The sequence below is a fragment of the Cydia fagiglandana genome, chromosome Z, assembly GCF_963556715.1.
Source record: "Cydia fagiglandana chromosome Z, ilCydFagi1.1, whole genome shotgun sequence".
Taxonomy (NCBI): domain Eukaryota; kingdom Metazoa; phylum Arthropoda; class Insecta; order Lepidoptera; family Tortricidae; genus Cydia; species Cydia fagiglandana.
In genome coordinates this window covers 37115635-37139064 of record NC_085959.1, presented here as the reverse complement: position 1 = coordinate 37139064, position 23430 = coordinate 37115635, and the positions used below count along the sequence as shown (strand labels likewise).

General features: G+C 37.8%; 3 protein-coding genes across 3 annotated transcripts; 1 reads left to right on the top strand and 2 right to left on the bottom strand.

Moving 5' to 3' along the window:
- Positions 1-8474: 8474 nt before the first annotated feature.
- On the bottom strand, positions 8475-9829 carry LOC134679158 (uncharacterized). Its single transcript, XM_063538029.1, has 2 exons — positions 9715-9829; positions 8475-9448 (listed from the first exon to the last, which is right to left on the bottom strand). The coding sequence occupies exons 1-2, from the start codon at positions 9827-9829 to the stop codon at positions 8475-8477; spliced, it is 1089 nt and encodes a 362-aa protein (XP_063394099.1).
- A 765-nt stretch (positions 9830-10594) lies between these two features.
- On the top strand, positions 10595-20337 carry LOC134679369 (probable E3 ubiquitin-protein ligase bre1). Its single transcript, XM_063538270.1, has 2 exons — positions 10595-10699; positions 15144-20337. Exon 2 carries the CDS (start codon positions 15153-15155, stop codon positions 16890-16892), a length of 1740 nt encoding a protein of 579 aa, XP_063394340.1. The 5' UTR covers positions 10595-10699; positions 15144-15152; the 3' UTR covers positions 16893-20337.
- Positions 20338-20462: 125 nt separating this feature from the next.
- Positions 20463-23388, bottom strand: LOC134679370 (uncharacterized). The gene has a single exon (XM_063538271.1). The coding sequence runs from the start codon at positions 23221-23223 to the stop codon at positions 22627-22629; it is 597 nt and encodes a 198-aa protein (XP_063394341.1). The 5' UTR covers positions 23224-23388; the 3' UTR covers positions 20463-22626.
- Positions 23389-23430: the final 42 nt, after the last annotated feature.

Genomic DNA, 23430 nt, shown 5'->3' with positions numbered 1-23430 from the left:
TATGGGACAGCCGAATAATAGCTTGTCAGATTTACTTCTAAGTTCAAACATTTGACACATCACATCACAACGCCCATAGAATGTAAACGTGCATGGCCATTGAAATTATAAATAAAATTCCGTAATAATATAAGGGCTTGTCAAGTACTTAAATCAGTAAAATATATTTATAATAAATTTTAAACATATTTGATTTTTTTAGATCATATGGGCATGGCACACTGCGTCCGATTCGCACTTCGCTCCGAAGTTTGAGCGAGACAACGCTATGCGCGTATTATAGTGATATCCCGCTCGCACGTCGGGTTGTGCGAATTGGACGCAGTGTGCCATGCAAAGAATATAAGTGCCATGCCCCATAATAGTAATTGAATATTTTACGATAATAATTTACCATGTGTTACCAGTTACCTATTTTTTTTAAGCAGTGTTCTGACCGATTGCCGTATTCGAACTTCAAGATATTCACAAGAGACGACACGTACTAGATCCATTCTAGATACGTTATAGTTTAGATATAAATTAGTTCTCTTTTGCAGCGCAATTCAAGCAACCAATGTCAGTTTTACGTTAGATGCGTAAGATATCTATTAGATGTGAATTGGATCTTTAAGTCATATCCTGAGGAAATCGTTCAAGAGTATCTCCAGAATCGCGCAAATGTCAAATTTGACAGGTTAGATCTTAAACATATCGTTATCGTATCTTGGTGATGTCTAAAAGATATCTAATAGATGTCTATTTCAAAATCCGAATCGGGCCCCGAGTCTGTCGTTTCGATTCATATGACATTTCCATAAGTTGATAAAAATCGATTATAAATGTATAACAATAAACAATAGGTCCATCTTTATCCACGTGATATAACACCTGTCACTTTTTAACACCATGGGATAGAAAGTGACGGACACCGTTTTATCACCCTGTCACGTAGACAAGAATGACCATCATATCCGTACAGGTTAACTACAATTAATAATATAAATAAACGAAACAATGCTAACAAATAAAATAATACAAACATGCATAAATCCAAACATATTTCATGTGATGTGTTTCCAAGGCCAAGCGCATTATGTATAAAGCTTTTACACTCGAAAGTTATCAGATCCCGTAGTAGGTACCAAGAATTTTACTTTGTAAGTCCTAACTTACTTCTTACTCTATAAAGTCAGTCAGCTCCATCATCAGACCCTGAGTATGACCTAGTGTCAAAGATCTTGTTGAGACGAATCAAACGAGCCTAAACACGAAGTGGTTTAGTTGCATGGTTGATTGGTACTGGTGACCACCTTCCAGCTCCATCATCAGACCCTGAGTATGACCTAGTATCAAAGATCTTGTCGAGACGAATCAAACGAGCCTAAACACGAAGTGGTTTAGTTGCATGGTTGATTGGTACTGGTGACCACCCAGCTCCATCATCAGACCCTGAGTATGACCTAGTATCAAAGATCTTGTCGAGACGAATCAAACGAGCCTAAACACGGAGTGGTTTAGTTGCATGGTTGATTGGTACTGGTGACCACCTTCCAGCTCCATCATCAGACCCTGCGTATGACCTAGTATCAAAGATCTTGTCGAGACGAATCAAACGAGCCTAAACACGAAGTGGTTTAGTTGCATGGTTGATTGGTACTGGTGACCACCTTCCAGCTCCATCGTCAGACCCTGAGTATGACCTAGTATCAAAGATCTTGTCGAGACGAATCAAACGAGCCTAAACACGAAGTGGTTTAGTTGCATGGTTGATTGGTACTGGTGACCACCCAGCTCCATCATCAGACCCTGAGTATGACCTAGTATCAAAGATCTTGTCGAGACGAATCAAACGAGCCTAAACACGGAGTGGTTTAGTTGCATGGTTGATTGGTACTGGTGACCACCTTCCAGCTCCATCATCAGACCCTGCGTATGACCTAGTATCAAAGATCTTGTCGAGACGAATCAAACGAGCCTAAACACGAAGTGGTTTAGTTGCATGGTTGATTGGTACTGGTGACCACCTTCCAGCTCCATCATCAGACCCTGAGTATGACCTAGTATCAAAGATCTTGTCGAGACGAATCAAACGAGCCTAAACACGAAGTGGTTTAGTTGCATGGTTGATTGGTACTGGTGACCACCCAGCTCCATCATCAGACCCTGAGTATGACCTAGTATCAAAGATCTTGTCGAGACGAATCAAACGAGCCTAAACCCGAAGTGGTTTAGTTGCATGGTTGATTGGTACTGGTGACCACCTTCCAGCTCCATCATCAGACCCTGAGTATGACCTAGTATCAAAGATCTTGTCGAGACGAATCAAACGAGCCTAAACACGAAGTGGTTTAGTTGCATGGTTGATTGGTACTGGTGACCACCTTCCAGCTCCATCATCAGACCCTGAGTATGACCTAGTATCAAAGATCTTGTCGAGACGAATCAAACGAGCCTAAACACGAAGTGGTTTAGTTGCATGGTTGATTGGTACTGGTGACCACCTTCCAGCTCCATCATCAGACCCTGAGTATGACCTAGTATCAAAGATCTTGTCGAGACGAATCAAACGAGCCTAAACACGAAGTGGTTTAGTTGCATGGTTGATTGGTACTGGTGACCACCTTCCAGCTCCATCATCAGACCCTGAGTATGACCTAGTATCAAAGATCTTGTCGAGACGAATCAAACGAGCCTAAACACGAAGTGGTTTAGTTGCATGGTTGATTGGTACTGGTGACCACCCAGCTCCATCATCAGACCCTGAGTATGACCTAGTATCAAAGATCTTGTCGAGACGAATCAAACGAGCCTAAACACGAAGTGGTTTAGTTGCATGGTTGATTGGTACTGGTGACCACCTTCCAGCTCCATCATCAGACCCTGAGTATGACCTAGTATCAAAGATCTTGTCGAGACGAATCAAACGAGCCTAAACACGAAGTGGTTTAGTTGCATGGTTGATTGGTACTGGTGACCACCTTCCAGCTCCATCATCAGACCCTGAGTATGACCTAGTATCAAAGATCTTGTCGAGACGAATCAAACGAGCCTAAACACGAAGTGGTTTAGTTGCATGGTTGATTGGTACTGGTGACCACATTCCAGCTCCATCATCAGACCCTGAGTATCACATAATGTCAAAGATCTTGTCAAGACGAATCAAACGAGCCTAAACACGAAGTTTAGGCGAATTTAGTTACATGATTGACGACACCCATGACGACTTTTGTGACAAAGTGCACGGCATACATCTTGGATTCCAAAATAGTCGGGTTTGCAGGTCCAGGTCCAGGTCTGCTTCGAAGTCCTTAGGCAACTGTATTTTTTTGATTCCATACAATATAAGTGAGACACGCGTTACCTCCCCGCTCTGGCGAGTGATCGGTTAGAATTAGGGTATCAGATCAAACGCGATAAGGTTTTTTTATTTAAAGGTACCGTTTGGAGGTAAGCTTTTATTTAACGGTACTGTTGGGACTAAAGCTTGTTTGGATATCTAAATTATTGATACCATTACCTGAATGCTATTTAAACGGTCGGATACCTTTTGAACATATCCGTATAGGTTCTTTTATTTAACGGTACCGTTTGGACTAAAGCTTATTTGGATACCTAAAGTATTGATATCAATATGGAATGCCAGTTTAACGGTCGGATACCTATAAACAAAACACGTACAGGTACTTTTATTTAACGGTACCGTTTGAACGGAAGCTTGTTTGGATACGGGTACCGATTGATATTGGTACCGAAATGCTACTTTTAAAGGTCGGGTACCTTTTCAAAAGACCGGTCAAAACCGTTTTTAAAGGTACCTTTTCAGTCCCTGATTTGATTACCCATAATAAATAGAAGATCATAGTAGAAAAATGTTAGAATAATTAGCTTTCTTTACTTTCCAAAAGGGCCCCAAATTCTTATGTGCCCAAGGGCCTCAGTATAGTTTAAGACGTCCCTGAGGCTGACTACAGCTCAGAAATGACTCCAAGAGTGATGTGCTGATAGCGCCCCAGATTGTACGCCCTAAACTTTGTCACTATCTTTGAAAAATTTTATGAAGCAGATAGTATTATGTAATTTTATTTAGTTATAAAATTTTGATTATTTCTTTCTTCTGTTGATTTACCCTTTAATCTTTTATTTACGTATTATTCGTATTTTTTTCATGCTTGTCCTTCAGAAGTCGCCAATACTTGGATGCAGGCAAAGAACATCCACCAGTCGCGTGAAACTTAAGAACAGTAACAATGTTAGTAATAACCTCCTAAAGCCCAATGTCCTACCTATAGAACGTCTTCAGTTCGATGAAATTTAAATCCTATTCAATAGGAACAGAGTCGCTTTTACTTTGTTTCGTTCAATTTTCCAACAACGCAAAATCAACTCTATTTCTTACACTATAGGTTCAAATTTCAGTAGCAAATTTTGGATTTTTCATTTGTATGGCTGGACCTTAGGAGGATAATTCATGAAACATTAAAGCTTAACACTAAAGTCAAAGATACATTGATTGAGTAAGATGTGTAAAAACTACTTAAGACAATTTCGTGCTTCGAATTTGTCAACTAAACGAGATGGCGCTTTACAGCTCCATACATTTTGCGGTAACTCGGACTGTCATAAGTTGAATTGACAATTCAGTGACCACAAAACGTATAGTGCAGTACAGCGCCATCTGTTTGGGATATCAAACTAAGGGACACGTTTTTTCTTAGATTTTACCTCTCTATTACATTAATTATTTGCTAAAGGTTAACATTAAAGCTTTTTCTAACACGTAGAAGTCAAAATTGCATTTATATAGTATATACAGGGTGGAAAGATAAGTCGGGCCCTGGAGGGAAACTACCTTAAATCCTTAAGCTGGCCCATTTTACTTAAAGAAGACATTCCTTTATTTTTAAAAAGAAACAGAACTCCATTCAAAGTATTTTTATTTTTTTCTTCAATTTGGCTTGTCTAAAAAAATACTAAGTACTAAATATTAGATTTTATGGATATTTTGTACGACAGACGAGTGTAAGACCTAATGTTTCTTGGAGAAATGTTATCATTAACATTAACTGTATCGACTAGTAGAATAAAATTGTCAGTTTTTATATATGATCAAACGAGCTTCGCAAGCGAAGTTCGATCAATATTATATGACTCGCTTCATTGGAAGATATAATTAAGTTTACATTATTGTAGTTTATTTAATCTACTGGCAACATATTGCACGCTTATTTTTAGAGATTTTGAAAAATAAGTATTTCTATTGACTAAAAAACCTTCCCCACCCCCAACCCATCTTGGTGGGGTCGCTAGAAGCAATCCTCATTTCTTTTAGAGATCTTTGGATACAAAACTTTGGTGACTGGGTTTACTGGGAGGGAGGGTAATTATATCTTCCAATGAAGCGAGTCATATAATATTGATCGAACTTCGCTTGCGAAGCTCGTTTGATCATATATTAATATTTCCTCGCTTCATTGTTCGATATAATTAAGTTTACATTATTGTAGTTGTTTAGAGACAAAGTTTTGTCTATCAGGGTGTATAATGGCAAAAACCTTTAAGTATTCGTAACATGATTTATTAAATTTTGTCATTTATTATTATCTAACAGTAAATTACAATTATCTGTTAAGATCTAAAATCAGTCTTATATGTTTATAATTAATTAAAGATTACACACTGATCTTGCAAATATAGTTTCGTCAATCACTTGACGATTATAGAACCTGGCGAAGGTTAGAGATGTGGAAGACCAGCCGGCCGTCTTTCTAATGAGATCAATATTCACCCCCTTTAATGCAGCTGTAGATGTGGCAGCATGTCGAGTGCTGTGAGCACTGAATATTGTCACATCTATGCCGCTCTCTGCCAGAACTTTCTTTATCCACCTGCTTATTGACTGTGCTGTCGCGTCTCTGTAGGGACGCTTCACAGTTATTAAGAGGCGTTCAGAGTTCTGGGGTCTTCTAGTACTTGTTACAGAGAGATATTCCCTGAGGACTGAAGCCGCACAAATTTCTGGTCTTTCCTCAAAGAATGGGAGAAACAATATTGGTTGCTCCCTACCTATAGCTGAGGTCTTAATTATATCCGTTATAATTATTTTTACCCCATTGTGGCAAAATTGAATGTTTTGCCATTTAATCAGTGAGAAAGTTTGCACGCGATGTGCTGTGCATAACGCCAACAAAACGACTAGTTTCTTAGTAATTTGCTATAAAGAAATAGTCGAGTTTGGGTACCATTGAGCAATATGATCCAACACTAATTTGGGATCCCAAGTGTGTGTATATTTTGGCAAATTTGGTCTTAATTTATATACACCCTTGAGTAATCTTTTTATGTGTTCATCCTTTCCGATGTTATCACCGAGGAAAAGAGATAGTGCTGATCTGTGACTGTTAATAGAACCGTAGGACGCTCCCTTATTAAACTGCTCAGTTAGAAAACCAATAATTAAAAATATTGAGTTGTCAAATACGTCTTTACCAAGATTTGAGCAAAATGCCCACCACAATTTTAATGTTACATTATATTGCTGCATGGTATTCTTGGACAGGGATGCTAACATTAAATCCCAAGAAGTCTCTGGTATGCCGCGTCTCCGGTAGGCTAGCCGGAGAGCAGCGCTGCACCCAGGATAAGTTGCCTGTGGAACGGGCTCCTTGTCCTGTAATCAGAGCAGACTTTATGTTCCTCGGGGTTCATATATATTATGTCAGATTGTAATAATGACATTAACAGGGGGTACCACGGTTGGGATGGCCAAACCGGGAAAATAAGAATTCCAGAAGCTTTGTCATGGAATATCTTTTGTAAACATTTCAATATGACCGAAAAAGGAGGAAACATATAAAAGAAACTATGACTCCAACATAAAGTGAAAGCATCTATGGCAATCGCATCTGGGTCCTTTCCCCATGACACATAATTATGGCATTTTGCATTGGCGCGAGATGCGAAAAGATCAACTTCTGGATGTCCAAATCTTTTTATTATGCGCTGAAACGCTTCCTCGGACAATTCCCATTCTGTATCGAGATTTATTTTCCGTGATTCTCGATCAGCCTCGATATTATCTTTCGTATTTATATACGAAGCGAAAATCCATAAATTTCGCTCCTCGCACCACTGCCAAATTTGCCTCGAAAGGTTGTTCAGGTGAGGGAACTGAACGCCACCCATGCGATTGACATAGCTGATAGCCGTCGTATTATCTATACGCAGTAATATAGAACAATCATGTCTATCATGTGCGAAATATTTTAAAGCCAGAAAAACAGCCAAAAGTTCGAGCTGATTTATGTGGAAAGATCTTTCTTCCGATCTCCATGCTCCGTGCGCTCGGAGATTATTCGAGAACGCTCCCCAACCGGTCCGAGATGCATCAGAAAATATCTCGAGTGAATAGGTGATAGGTAGCAAAGAGTGTGAGCATGAAGATATCTTATCTTTCCACCAAATCAGATCTTTTAGAATAATTTTTGGTAATTTTATTTTACTGTTATAGTTTGCATCGTGTTGCAAAGTTAGAAATTTCTGTCTTTCTAATATTCTCGTGTAAAGCCACCCATACTTGGCCGCAGGGCAAGCGGCGATAAGAACTCCTATGAGTTGTGAAAATTCCCTAATTGTACAAGAAGGGAGTGACGAAAACTTTTTAACAAGGGCTGCGATTTTTTCGCGTTTTTCGGTGGGTAAAGATAGTGTCATATCCACTGAATTAAACATGAAGCCTAGGTAACGACAGGTTTGCTGGGGTTCCAGACTACTCTTTTGATAATTTATCACAAAGCCCAGACATTCTAATAGTTTAATGGTTTGTTTAACATTACACAAGCATTCATCGTAACTATCCCCAATGCATAAGATGTCATCCAAGAAAAACACAGATTTATGGCCTTGCGCTCTTAGATAGGTAACAACCTCTCTCATAATTTTTGTGAAGGTTCTTGGAGCCAAAGAAAGCCCATACGGCAAAGCCGTGAACTCATAGGTTAGTAAATCTGAGTTTTCATCTTCAAAATGGAAGCGCAAATATTTTCGGCAATGAGCCGCCATCGGAATCAACAAGTATGCTTCTTTTAAATCTACCGTGGCCATATAGCCGCGATAGGGGATTAATTTTGCAGCTGTTCGGTGATCTTCCATTTTAAAATGATCCTTGGGTACAAATTTATTCAATTTCGCTAAATTAAGAATAAAGCGTTTGCCTCCATTAGATTTTGGGGCTAAAAAAGTTCTAGAAATAAATTGGTCTCCTTGCTCAGTGCAAGGTGCAACAGCACCTAACTGCAGTAAATTTTGAATAGCCCCCATCATGTCGGCTTTTTCTGAGGCAGACCAATTTATTTTGGGAACAAAATCTTGAATGACTTGTCTTTCAAAAGGGATAGAGTAACCCTCTTTCAGCCAGGTCAAAATAACTTCATTTGAAGTTATTTTGCACCAGCAATCATAAAATAACCTTATTCGTCCTGCATGAGGTACCTGGCTCATTGCTGAGGGGCAACACGAGTCTTGCCCTGACCCGCCGGCTTGGCTTGGGGATTCGGCGCTGGTTTGCGGCCCGCTGTAGCTTTCCTCTGTCCTCCCCGCCCCCCCCTGTTTGACTGGTACCGTGTAGGTCCTGCCCAGTTTCCCTGAAACTGGTACTGACTGCGTGGGACATTAGGAGTCGAGCTTGAGGAGGCTGGTGTATTTTTAACGGCAGGTACAGCTTTCTTGATCTGCAACCCCTGTTTTTCAATAGCTTTTGAGGCTTTGATTTTCTCTGGAAGCTTGTTTCCAAATAGTAGGTCATCCCTTTCCTCATCTTGGATGATATTCAGGAAAGGTTTGGCTAGCCCTGGGGTTATCAGTTTTATGCGGGTTTTGGTCTCCCCAAAATGCAGGTCAGACAGGATCCGACAACTGTCACTTAACAGCTTTATGGCTGTGACTTTGTCGTTGGATGTGAGTAGGATCGATAGGGCTCGATTCACAGCTGTAATTCCTAGGCCAAGCTGTTGCTGGCTGGCCTCCAACTTCTTATCCCTGTTGCGAGCCATCTCTGAAATGGCTGCGGAGATTTCCGGGTTTAACTTCGGTGCCTGTAACAGGGTACAGTTTTCTGGAATGAGGTATTCATTCTTTAATTTTTCTTTTGCCTCTGAGGGCAAGCCTTTCCGCAGTAGCGGTAGCCAGAGGGATGCCAAATTTCCGTGAATCTTGTCTCCGAATTTGGGTTTGTCATCTGTCGCTTCGCCAAGTGCAGTGACGAGTTCTGGGTCCAGATCAGGTATTTCAGCACTCTCGGGGACTGGGGCTACGTCGGGCGCGTCGGGTGCCGGAGACCCGTCTGCCGGTGCAGCCTCTGGAACTTCCTCATTGTAAGGCGCATCCGCGCCTTGGCCATCGTCGGGAGCATCCGGAATAACTAGGACTTCTGGCTCGAGGAACTCCTCGTCTTCTGTATGGAACAGATAACAAACGGATTAGTTTAGTGAAAACTAATAATGGGCCAGGTAAAACCTTGGACAGTACGTGCGCGAGTGCGCATTTTACTCTTAATCTTATCTCTCGGATAAAGGTTAAGGTGGTATTATTGACATATTAACATGTATTCGTAATAGAATCCCATGTCTTACATGTGTAATGCCTTCGTGTTGACTCACGGCCAACCCCCAGGCTCGCGTCTTTCGTAAAGTACGCGTATGGGAACGACTGTTAGTCGTTATAGAAACATTTACTTACCTGAGTTTTCATCTGATGAAGACGATGAAAACCTTAAACCACTATACTTTCTCAATTTTCTTTGGTAATGCTCTATCTTTTCTTGCCGCTTGCGTTTGGTCATGATCGCCGCCATATTTTTGCTTTGCAATCTATAACCACGCCGACCAAAATGAAATTGAGGTTATAATGATTTCTCTATATCTATGGTTTTTTTTTTTTTTGTAACGGTAAGTGGACGCGTGCGTCTGTTGCCGTGCACGAAAAAATAATGAGGATTGCTTCTAGCGACCCCACCAAGATGGGTTGGGGGTGGGGAAGGTTTTTTAGTCAATAGAAATACTTATTTTTCAAAATCTCTAAAAATAAGCGTGCAATATGTTGCCAGTAGATTAAATAAACTACAATAATGTAAACTTAATTATATCGAACAATGAAGCGAGGAAATATTAATTTTTTGGAATTATTAGTCGGTTCGAGTCCCGGCTGAAGCAAGCGAGTTTTAGAAAATAGTTGATTGCAGTTTTGTTTCTTTTAAAAAATAAAGGAATGTATCCTTTAAGTAAAATGAGCCAGCTTAAGGATTTAAGGTAGTTTCCCTCCAGGGCCCGACTTATCTTTCCACCCTGTATACGTCACGACTGACGCCTTTACCACCATATTCATAAAACTTGTATATGAAATGAAATGAAAATAGTCGCAGTACCAAGTGGCTACTGAAGTTACAATGAAAGAGACAGCAATATGACTTCAGTCGATTGGTATTGCAGCTAATATTCAGTGTCCACATTTAATTTACTCACATTTGGCCTTTATTTCATGGTTAGTAGGTTAATAAGACGCTTGATACTCACTGGAAAACGAATCTTATTGACATTGCCCCAAAAATGTTCAGGACTGGTCAATATCGGGCCCCCAAAGCGCAGCTGGCGGAGTGCAACCCGGGAATAAATCAGTGGACGACACTCACAGCATATTGCGGGACTCACCTCTAAACCTGGCATGGGTAAGATATGATAGAGTTTTAACCTTACGCACACATCGCCAAGAACTCGACTGTCGGATACACTGTTCGTAGCAACTACGCGCTCCATACGGCAAAGACGGTAACCCGTAGCACTTCAGCGCCAAGAACTCGACTGTCGGATACAATGTTCGTAGCGACTACGCGCTCCATACGGCAAAGACGGTAACCCCACAGTGTTTCGTCTAGAACAAGCTAGGTGGACAAAATTATTTTTTTGTGGTTTTGATAGACTATTTGGTTTTGTGTGGTTAGTATTGCTTAATTAAATATAATTTACTAAAAATTTTAAAATACCATGAAAAAAAATAAAAAAATTAAAATAAAATATATATTTAAATTAATTATATATTTTTTTGCAAATAAATTATTAACACAATAATAAACAAAATTTTACAGTTCATTAGATACATTATTTTCATAGTATTTACTTTAAAATATACAAAAAAATAAAAATGTAATATAGAAAATTAATTAAAACTTAACTTGTTATTAATAATTAATCTGTTAATTATTAATAACTTATAATCTGTTCTAACTCATGTATTATATCAGAATAATAATTGTTTTCCTTGTTTTGCGTAAGTTTTTTAAAGTTCTTCTGAAGGATATAACACGCTTGTACCTTTTGCATTGGGCAAATAATGATATGATGAATATTTATGATAATCACCCTTCATTGACCACATTTTAGTCTGCTTGTAAGTTTGTATTTGTCGATTTTGACTCAATATAATATGCTAATGCCTCATTAACACTTAGCTGCCTAGAATTCATTGAAGTACCTACTGCTGTCGTAAGAACAAGACTACGTTGGCTTAAGTGGACTTTCTCTAATATTTTTTAACATTTTTGCCGTGTTCTATTTTCTGTCGATCACGAATCAATCGGGATTTCGGCAGCAGTTAAAAAATAGGTACGTAATTGTACCAGATCTTTAACTCAGCGTTTTTTCCGTTTTAAAAGGGGAACTTTTGATGTTTAATTTGGGTCTTCCTGCAGGATTAACATTTTCAGACGACGTTGATGCACTTGGTCTAGTTATGTACACTCGTAATTCTATATTTTGGCCATCCATACCACTTTTAAACTTTTCCACAAATTGCTTCTTTAAATCTTGACGCACTATTCCACTTGGTATTCAGTTTTGATGAATAACTGGTTAAACTATTTTTTAACCGTCTCTCAGACTCTTCTTTGAAATCTCGTAACTCATATTTTACCAATATAAACTGATAAAGGTGGAAATTTTCGTCGTTTTTCCCCTTATTTGTCCATTCTTCAAAAACCCCTTCCTTAAAATAGAGAAAACGTGTTCTGCAAAAAAAATAAAAAAAAAATGTTATGCAAATTTCTGCAAAATGAAATATACACCATCATAAAATAGAATTATGCAAGTAAATAATATCAAAAATCTAGACCGGTGTCAAGCGGTGTCAAGTATTTGCTAGTCTATCAAAGTTCTAAAATGAAGAAAAAATCACCACGTTTTTAAGTGCATATTTATTGCTCTATACGAGCATTATTACGACTGATATGAACATGTTTTTATGAAAAATATAAAGTGCTTACCTTCAGTTATAAGATCTATTACCAAACCTTTTCATAAAATAACGTTTTACTTGTAAGAGATGTCGTTGAACGCATCACAAAATTGCAACTGATTAAATTGATCAATTGCACTTACCTCATTAGCTGACTTCTGCACCCTATGGCTCATAAAATTAGAAAGTTAGACATAATCTATTAATGGGTTTGGGGGTTTCAACATGTTGTTTATCATATCTAATGACTCATTAGAGATAATTTGATAACGACTTTTGTCCACCTAGCTTGTTCTAGACGAAACACTGTGAACCCGTAGCACTTCAGCGCCAAGAACTCGACTGTCGGATACACTGTTCGTAGCGACTACGCGCTGCATACGGCAAAGACGGTAACCCATAGCACTTAGTGCCAGTTAATGTGTCAAAATCGTGGGTTCAAACTTTAAACTTCGGTTGTGCTGACTGATAAATTGGATGACTAAAAATTCGGCCATAATGAGCAGCTTCAACAGGAGCCCTTGTTGGTGGACTGACGCAGCTATGTCGAGCAATTTTATTGTCAAGCGGACCCCAGACTCCAATGAGCCGTAGCAAAATGTAACGCGAGGAAGATGACGGTTGGTGTCACTTTTTAGGGTTCCGTACCCAAAGGGTAAAACGGGACCCTATTACTAAGACTTCGCTGTCCGTCCGTCCGCCGTCCGTCCGTCCGTCCGTCCGTCCGTCTGTCACCAGGCTGTATCTCACGAACCGTGATAGCTAGACAGTTGAAATTTTCACAGATAATGTATTTATGTTGCCGCTATAACAACAAATACTAATAACAGAATAAAATAAAGATTTAAATGGGGCTCCCATACAACAAACGTGATTTTTGACCAAAGTTAAGCAACGTCGGGAGTGGTCGGTACTTGGATGGGTGACCGTTTTTTTTCCTTTTTTTTGTTTTTTTTTTTGCATTATAGTACGGAACCCTTCGTGCGCGAGTCCGACTCGCACTTGCCCGGTTTTTTTACGTAAAAGTAGTACACGCAATACTAGGTAAGACCGACATAGTATCATTGTCATTGTCATTTATTTATTTGCAGATAAAACATGGTAGGTACAATGCATGCAAATACAATTATATTAACATTACATCACCGGTAATGTCAAAATTAAAATTAATTACAAAAATCAAAAGAATTAAAATCCATTACAATTAAAATCATACTAAGAAATAAATTATATATATATTAAATGTCAGTTAATTAGTTTACCAATAAAATTAAGAAAATAAGTTAAAACAGAAGAAGTACAAAAAGAGAATACATAATCAGAGTAAAAATATAAAAACAAATATTAATTTAATCTAAAGCTCTAGCAAAGTATTCTTTAATGGAATAATAGGGCTTACTAATAAAATATTGTTTCAGTTTTCTTTCAAATGTTTTAAAATCCTGGCATTCCTTTATATCCCTATCTAATTTATTATACACCCTTACTGCGGTGTTGTTTAAACTCTTGTCAAAATATCGAAAATTACTTTTAATTACTAACATGTCATCTCTATTTCTAAAATTACTGCGAACATTCTGTCTGGCTGTTTTGAATTGGTCTTTATTTTTAAAAACATATAGGCATATGGAGTAAAGGTAAAGAGAAATAGCTGTTAAAATTTTATGCTCTATAAATATATATCTATGCGTGTCAGGTACATCTGAACACCCTACAAGAAACCTTAGAGCCTTTTTCTGTTTTATGAGCACATCTTGTATGTTTATGCCATTGCCCCAGACTTCTATGCAGTACCTCATAATGCTCTCGAAATATGCATAATAAACCATTTTTAGAGTATTACTGTCTGCAAAACTGGATAAGCTCTTTAGAGCATAACAAGCACTGGCCAGCCTGTTGGAGACTTTTTCAGTTTGTTTGTGCCATCTTAAAAATGGGTCTAATTCAACACCTAGAAATGTAATGCAGTCTGATTTTGTAATAGGGATGTTACAAATAGGATCTGCGCTATTAAACCCACGACGAAATATCATGTAAAAACTTTTATCATAGTTCATTTTTAAACAGTTAGCCGAGAACCACTTACACAAATCTGACCAGCATTTTTGCATTTTCATATTTAATTCATATTCAGTGCGAGCTTTAATAATGATGCTGGTATCGTCAGCATAAAGATACGGTGTTCCGGTGGTAATACAGTGTGGTAAATCATTTATGAATATAATAAAAAGTAGAGGGCCTAATACAGATCCTTGTGGAACGCCGTATTTTATGATAGTTTCATCCGATTGAAATATACTCTGGGTTTTTCTGATCTCGACATACTGTGAACGTTTAGTGAGGCATGAATTTATCAGTTTCCAAGCCATACCACGTACACCGTATGATTCAAGTTTTGTGAGGAGTATTCCGTGATCAACACAATCAAATGCCTTGGTGAGATCGCAGAAAACCCCTCCACAATAGTATCCGTCATTGAGTGCCAGCATTACTTCTGTGACTAAATTAATAACCGCAGTTGAAGTATTCTTATTAGTTCTAAAACCATATTGACAGTTGGAGAATAAACCGTTTCTATTAAAGTGTGTTTCCAACCTGACAGACAAACACTTCTCAAAAATCTTAGATAATACCGAAAGTATGGATATAGGGCGAAAATTATTAACGTTATATCGTTTAATTTATATATACAGTCAGCGGTGCTCAAAATGTGCACAGGTTGACATCTTATATTACCTACTTACATATCTTTTTCAACATGTTGCCACCTAAAGTACTTTTGTCTCTGACAGTTAAATATGACGGCAAACATGTTAGCGAAGAAGAGATCGAATATCGGTTCTCTAGTTAAAGCTGAATTAAAAAAAAACATATCTTTTCAGGATTCATCTATGAAAGAAAACTGTCAACAGCAAGCAAACGCTCCCAACTTCCGACCGGTTACGCCCGACAACCTGGTCATTCCTGTGGACGAGATTTTATCCCCCGCGACACAGAAGCAAATCAGGACCACCATACGGGCCCTGTTCCCCAACGGGCCGCCGCCGCCGCCGCCCGTCCGGCCCATGAGGAGGCCCAAGAAAGGTGACCTGCCCTACATTGTCAACTGTAATAAGAGGCGGCGAGTCCCTTCGCCTAAGGGTCTCAATGTCTTCACAGGAGACAAATATGGCATCACCAGCAGCACCAACTGTGACGAAGACGAACAGTGTTCCCCAGAGAAAAAAGCTCGCCGAGGCCCCTACAGCAGCGTCAGCATCTCCAAATCCACATTTAACCGGCAAACCAACGAGATCGCTGAACGACTAAAATTATACGAAAAAATTGATAGACTAGTCGGCAGGACTCCTAAGGAACAACCTATCGGGTACATGAAGCGCTCGTTCAGCCCCCTGCCCAGTACCTCCACTGACAATGAGACGATTATGAAAAATGATAAACACTTTAGTGAATGCTTGAACTGTGATAATTTTGATATTGACGAAGACGAGGAATTACCTGAGGTTATATGGGACACAGATAATGTTAAAAAGGAGAAAGATCGAAAAGATTTATCCTCACCGTTAGATAATAAATATATAGACAAAGAAAATAATAATTATACTGATAGTTACATGATAGAAATGAATGAAGATATGGATAACAATAATAATGATGTGATTGCCATAGATGACGACTTCTGTGAAATCGAATTTGATAAATTCATGCCAAAGGAAAAAATACTAGACTACTCGGACTGCGAACCCAAAAAAGAACCAGAAGATAACGTGCCAACTTATTTTCCAATATTCCAGCAATCAAAACGTTCGAACGACCATTGCGCAAAGACTTCCACTGACGTTATTTGTGTCGATGATACCCGCACCACTAATTTATTGAATCCCATCTCCACGCAAGCATCTGCTAATTCAGTCACCTCCACTGTGCTTCGTGCGAGTAATAAAAATGCAACCGCTACTGAGACGAAACATTCTGATCTAGTCATTGAGGTACCAGAACCCATAAACATGTCACGACACGCCCCCGCTAGACCCCCGGCGTGGAACGAGGAAGTCCAGTTCGTTTGTGAGGAGAGGATAGAGAGACCAAATAACTTGACTGTAGAAAACAGCCCCGAAGTACAAATCGTCTCTCATGCTCCCGCCACCCCACAGACCGGCTCAAATGCTATATTCACATCAGCAATAACCGAGCTGCAGCAGTTCCTCACATGCCTCAACGAGACTTATAGCAGGCGGAAAACAAAAAAGAAAAACAAGAGGACAAAGCCGAAAGAAAACTCGGGCGTACCTTGTAATACCAAAAATGCTTTAGCTATCAATGATGAGAACACGGCACCTATTATTCAAAACGCATCAAATGTGAATAATGAAAACGCGGCACCTTCAGTGAACCAAGCGCAGTCTGACACTGGTAGTTTGAATGGCTCAGCCGACTCGACACCGGGGAAGCGTCTCGGTGAATGCCCAATTTGCCTGGATAACTTACAGAGGGGATCGATAGCTTCCACTAACTGCGGTCACGTCTTCTGCCTGGAATGCATTAAGCAGTCGTTGAAGTCCAGTGGCAAGCGGTGTCCGACATGCCGTAAACAACTAAAAGGCGTTGGTTACCACCAAGTGTTTCTGTAATTTTAATGTTGTCGCTTTGTCGTAAGCATTCCATGTGATTCCATATTACCAGTTTACATGTTGTACCTAATTAAGAACATATCTGTACTGTACCTACGACTGACTCAAGCTACTTGTTTTAAATTTATGCTGCTACCTACATAATTCTTAGATGATTAGCTTAAGGTTGACTGGTAGAGAATGCCTCATGGCATTAAGTTCGCCTTTTGTACATTAAGTTATTCTTTTGTGCAATAAAGTTTTAAATAAATAAATAAATTAGGTTTTTTCCTGACTTTAAATTCTCTATTCAGTTAGATCTCTCGTCAAGATTTTTGTCTTGTAGCCTCGAGGCTGGGATCATTTAAAGTTCATAATTTATAGTCAGGGATGAGAATATTCCATTTCTCATCATCACTAACATTTTAAAAATTATTATTAACCACCCGTTAAGATAATAACTAATAACACTATCCTAGTGATGATATTGTTGTTTGAATGGTATGGTAAGCAAAATGTTTTAAAATTGCTCGAACAATCGTTGTGAGTGGACCGAATTAAACTCTAGTCTAGGCCAGTTTTTTTTTATTGTAACAAATTATTTTTTAATACTCCTATAGTATAGTAGTAATTATTTTAGTTACCAAAATTATTGTGTTCTTTTCTCATCTCGTCAAAGCAATAAAGACAAGAAATTGCCATTGCTGAATACAAGTATGGTGTCTCTCTACGAATTAAGTTGTTCAAGGATAGAGTGCAATGGCCATTGATAGTCTTTATCTCGTTACAATAAGGTTTCGAAATTGTCATTCTACTGCGTTGATAATCGTACCGCATGTAATCCTATATGTGTATGATTATGTAGTGCAGTTTTTTCCAAACTTTTTCACCACCCCCTTAGTACGAATTTAATCTTTCAGTTATGTATTGATTTAGGGCTGGCAGAGACTGCGCGAGCCTCCAGGGCGTCCCGACCCACAGTTTGAAAAACACTGATGTAGTGCATAGGAATAATTTACGTAGCCTTGGGTCACAGTCTAAAGCATGAATAACAATTATTACATATGTTTTCCATTGATGTACGTAAGTTCATAATAGTTGAATCTTTGTTTAGTTATCTAAACGGGAGAAAAACGCTACTAATCGCAACATTTAACTGAAAGTTGATGTTAGATTGCCTCTTTCTGTATCTTTTTAACGCCACTCGTCGTTGAGTACTGAGTAGTTAGAAATAATTAATAAAGAATAGTCTGAAGTGAGATTGTTTCTACAATGTAGAGGAATGGTGAGTGAGAGGCTAGTGAGAGGTTGGTGTGTGGATAGGAGGATTCAAATGGTTAAGATAATTAATCTATGGTACTATAAACTTGCTCAACATTGCTTACTGTGCCTAAAGGGTAATTATTTAAATTGTATAGTTCTTTCTACATTTTAACTTAACTACCTAGTTTCACATACTATTGTGATATTAAAATGAGCTTTGTAAGAGGTAATTCTGGACTTATTAAAATTAGAGTTGACCACAATTTCTATAAGAATTTAACTGCCTTAAAAACAGTGATTTTCTAGCAAATGGCTATGGCTATGTATATCTATTAATAATGATCGCCTTTTTTCCATTATTGTAGTCTTGGAAAAAATGCAAGTTCGTATTTGACAGATAATTTAGCAATGGCTATGTATAGTCTTTAGTTAAGAGAGTATGCTGGCCCAATGTTACAGGGTTCAATGTCTCACTTTTATCGAACTGAAGTTTAAACTTTGTCATAGTGACATTAAGTCGAAATTCAACAACTTGAAAATCGTCACTACTTTGAAAAAAACTCGTATCTTCTTCTGTCAATCAAAAGAAAAATGTGGTAACTAATGTATGGGATGCGTACAGAGTTCCTGCGTTTTAACTCTGGGTAGCAGTGCGAGATACGATAATTTTTCAAAGTAGTGACGAAATGTAACATAGACCTTTGTAATATTGAGCCAGCGATTTGGCATGGTAGGCAACATTGAGGAAGTTTACGGAACTCAGGTCTCTTATAAAATGTGTCATTAAATATTGTCGTAATCGATATGTGATTTAATCTATGTTATATTTTATATGTTGTATTTTTCATGTAAATATGTTCACTAATACATGTTTCACATGTTTGTCAGGCTGTATATGGCTATCCTATATAAATAGGAAATATTTGTACGTGTAGTGTATAACATTACAGTATTATTAGCAAATATTCAATTTCCAATAACTAGAAGCACAAAGAGTTACTGTCCTTGCTCTTGTCCACTATTATAGTCTTTCTAAGCTAACTCTGCACGTATGTATTTGACAGAATGTTTAAATCGCTAGTAAGATCTGAGACTAACTAGGATTTTGGCGTGGTCATCTAACCTTACTAGGTTTTTGAACTGAAGGCGTGCATTATGACTATTAAAAGGGCAATGTTTGAGATGGTAGGCAATGTTGAGGAAAACGTTACCCATGTGTTTCTAGTTATATAAGAAATTATTTTATACGTTTTAGAATAACTTCCATTATGCCATACAATAATCTGTATTAAAAATATATGCAGAAGGCACTTATTCATTTATAATTATTTTCATTTTGTATGTAATGTCGGCTGTACACACTCGTCGAGAGCATCTCGCAGTGTCTCAGCGCTGCTCCGATCCAATCGGAGAAATGTACACACTCGTTCTCGGCCTGTCTCGGGTTCTCTCGAAGAGTGTAGTACAGCCCGCATTAGAAATTACGAATTTAGACATTTTCAATATCATTAGACAACTGTCTGATTGAAGGCAGTGATTCTCACGGAAGACTTGAGGAGAATATTTTCAAAAGGACTTATTTTTTCATGAACACCATACAAAAATAAGTTCTTTTAAAAAGACACTCCCCAATTGTCCCCATTAAAAAGAATTGCTAACCAGCTTATCGTCGCCGGTCGGACAGATGTCTTTTGTATTATTTTAGGTTTTAATACTTTTAATTTAATGTGGATAATTCCACTATTATTTTTTGATTTAAACTAATTTTATAACTAACACGGACTTCACGTCACGTTCGGAACGATAGGCCTTAAGTTATACGCGATTCAGTCCCGTGTTAGTTATAAAAGTATTATTTTTTAATTGATAAAAGATTAAGCACAAAGACTCGCGAATATGATTGTATAATAAATAATTTATTAATAATTGATCCCAAGTGGATGATTCTAATTAGCACTAGTAATTTAACTTTTTCGCCGCCACGGCAATGAAGTAGGTACTTAAAAGTGTCATTATTGTCATTAAAGCTATGTCAAAAATTGCACGTGAACAAACCTGACCAAAACCACGACTTGATATGAAGTATTGTATTTTCTCGGAAACGTTCGTATTTGTCATACTGCAGTCAACCTCAGTACTTTTTGTACCGAGACTGACTGAAATAGCAAGACACATGCGTACGTTTCCGTGAAAATACGATGGAAAACAATTATGCACTCCATATGTAAATTATTTAAATCCACCATCTTTATGCTTGATCTTTGTATCAATCTTTATTTTCGTTTGTTATTTTTTTTTTCTGGTAAATAATTCAAATGAAACCAAATATTTCATTATTGAGTAATATATTTATTACACGTTGTTATTGTTTAATTTGAATTAATTAAGACTTGCACAACAAACGCAATGAAGGTATTGCACGCTTTCAGTGCCAAGCGCTCAATTTCTAATACAAAATGAACACCTATACGTGTTCTTGGCAGTGAATGTGTTAAAACTGCTGAACTAAATTTTATCAGGTATTCCGCAACTTGCTAATCTGTACTTATAATTACTTGACCACTATTCGTCCAATCTATTTGTCTGTAGCTGAAAGCCTTAGTTATTCTAACTTAGTTGTGTGCCCGTACAGAGGGTGATGTAACTGATAAAAATCTAGTGTTGGTGTTCAGTTATGTACAACACAAATAATATAATGTATTCTAGAAGCAAGATAGTTAATTTCCACTGGTACAGTCAGCGTTACATATATTTATAAGAGTTTGACTCTTTAACAGTCTCCAAACAAGCCGTGACATTTTTGATGACATCATATATATAACGCTGACAGTACTTATGATATGACGAATAAATACTCAATTTGGGCAGATTCTAGATTTAATTAACATATTTAATTTAATATGATTAGTTGATTAATTACAATTCGAATTATAGCATATTCAATAACATGGCAAAATACCGTAACTAGTACTAACTACATACACTTTACAACATTTTAGAGCCCACCATTATTATACTATGATCTATGATTATTAAGCTTTAATTTAAATAATTTAAAATGTACAAGAACAAGATTTTAGAAAACCCACCACTACCTAAGAAACCTAAGATTTATGTTATAATTATTAATTACAGAACAAAAACAATCGATGATTACATAAATACATAATAAATGGGATTAAAATATAATATACTTTTCAATTATCGCCTAAGTAAAAAATAAGTCACAGACGAAGAATTTAACAGTCAATGAATTTCATTTCCTACCCATTTTATACTTTGTCACACTGACAATTATTGATAGTATGAGATCTATAACGACTTTCATATTGATTGTAACTGTGACAAGGTATGAAAAGGGTCAGAAATTAAATTCTTTGACTATACCTGTATAGGATGTCCGAAATAACTTTTGAAAATTACTCTGACAAAACGGATAATAAGTTTTTGGATAATAACAAAAAAGTATTGTACCTGTTATTTTGATCTAAATCACCCCAATGAAGAAATAAACACCAGTAAAAAGAAATGTTGAATCTGAATAGATAGACTTTGCAACCCCATTCAGGTATGGGAAAAGAAATCTCTTTTACCATACCTGAATGGGGTTGCAAAGTCTATCTATTTATACAAGAGATGAAATAGAAACCCCTTTCTAAACTTGTGAGGATGAAAGAGATTTTACCTATTTAATATAATATTGTCGATTCAAGATACAAATTCTAATTATTTACTGCCTATCATCCTAATTTGCTATCAACTAGCAAATTCTAAAAGCTACTTCAATAGTCTTGGTGATTACTATATAAAATCATAAATAACATTAATTTATAACGCGGATAAAAGTTAACTAGTATAACCATTTAACCACCATTGAATTTTTCATTGATGGTGCCGCTGTCGTCATTTTATATGGTTTCCAAGCAAAGCTGGGTCTCCTAGATATTTTATCACTATCAGACTGGGGCAAAATGAGCCTGATTTTGTATGTCTTATATATATATATATCAGTCTATGGTAGTTAAAAGGTTAAGAGACACTGAAATTAAGACGCTTTGTAGATGGCCCTTGATGGAAAGGATTTATAACTCACAATAAGCGTATTTGTGACATTCTCAATTAAAGGTTATTATCACATTGTTGGTTTTCGATAAAGTTGATTTCAAATTGAATGCCTTATAATCACGCTCACGCAAGAGTGACCCAGAATAACATAGCCCATGGCAATGAGTGACAAGAAAAAGTTGATTCACCCATATGTCATTGACATGCTGCATAAAAGATCACTAAATTATTGATTACATTTACACTACAGCAGAAACCTTTTTCCTTGACCCCTGTTGAGGATGATGTTAAATTCCCCACGTAAAATTTAAAAATAGTACTAAGTCTGCATTACTTTTTGCATCATCTCTTTACTCATGATCAGAGATGTATTTTTCAACAAAAAAGTATAAGTGAATTTACTTTGCAATGTAGGTCTAAAATTTATCTATTTATTGCTGCTAGTTGTACTAAAGTTACCATCAGAATGCAAGTGCTCAATGGATGCTGAGAGCTGTTCTAAACTTTGGACTAATTGTGTCATCTTAAACCTGGAGGTAGATTTGTCAAAACTGTCCTCTGTTGGCTTTTCCACGTCGGCGCAGAGGCGGAAGTGCAGCCGCGCCAAGTGCTCCTGCTGGTCTCTGATGTTGATCATCTGCTCCATGCTGCAGCCAGCACTGAACGCGCTCAGTTTCCCCGAGTGAAAATCATCTAGCAAACCAAGAAGTGCTTTCTCCATATGTTTTACATCTGGCGCTTCTTTGGGTATGTGTTTGGGCCTGTTACTGTAGTTGGAGCGCATCAGGTCCCGATGGAGTCGCCTCTCGTTCACAATCGATACCTTTGTTGAATCATTGATGCTGTTCCCTGTGCTCGCGAACGCCTGCCCCGGGGTCCGCGAGGTGAGGCTGGCGGCGCCGCTGGACATCTTATTGCTGGTTACGGGCGACGTCGCGGACTGCGTGATCTTCGCCTCATCTTCCTCGCCCTCATTCTGCATCAGTTGTTGTGTTTCGTTAGCTTCTTCGACATCAACACTCATGTAGACTACAGGATATAGTAGTTTTCGGCACTTGAATAACTGTAAACCACCACTAATTTAACAAGCTTTAAGATAAATGACATATAAAACTACACAATTTTAAGACTAAATACATTTTAGTTTATTGCTGATCATTATTGTAGAACAAAATCAAGTTGATTGGCCATTGGATTGGCCCTTTGACATCACGATGACGTCAAAGTGGCA

What these genes read in the sequence shown, in the direction of transcription:
- LOC134679158 (XM_063538029.1), bottom strand. Translation starts at nt 9,829, where the DNA reads ATGGCGGCGATCATGACCAAACGCAAGCGGCAAGAAAAGATAGAGCAT. An exon ending in TTCATCAGATGAAAACTCAG is followed by an intron (nt 9,449 to 9,714) that starts GTAAGTAAATGT and finishes ACTAATCCGTTT; the next exon opens with GTTATCTGTTCCATACAGAA.
- LOC134679369 (XM_063538270.1), top strand. Translation starts at nt 15,153, where the DNA reads ATGAAAGAAAACTGTCAACAGCAAGCAAACGCTCCCAACTTCCGACCG.
- LOC134679370 (XM_063538271.1), bottom strand. Translation starts at nt 23,223, where the DNA reads ATGAGTGTTGATGTCGAAGAAGCTAACGAAACACAACAACTGATGCAG.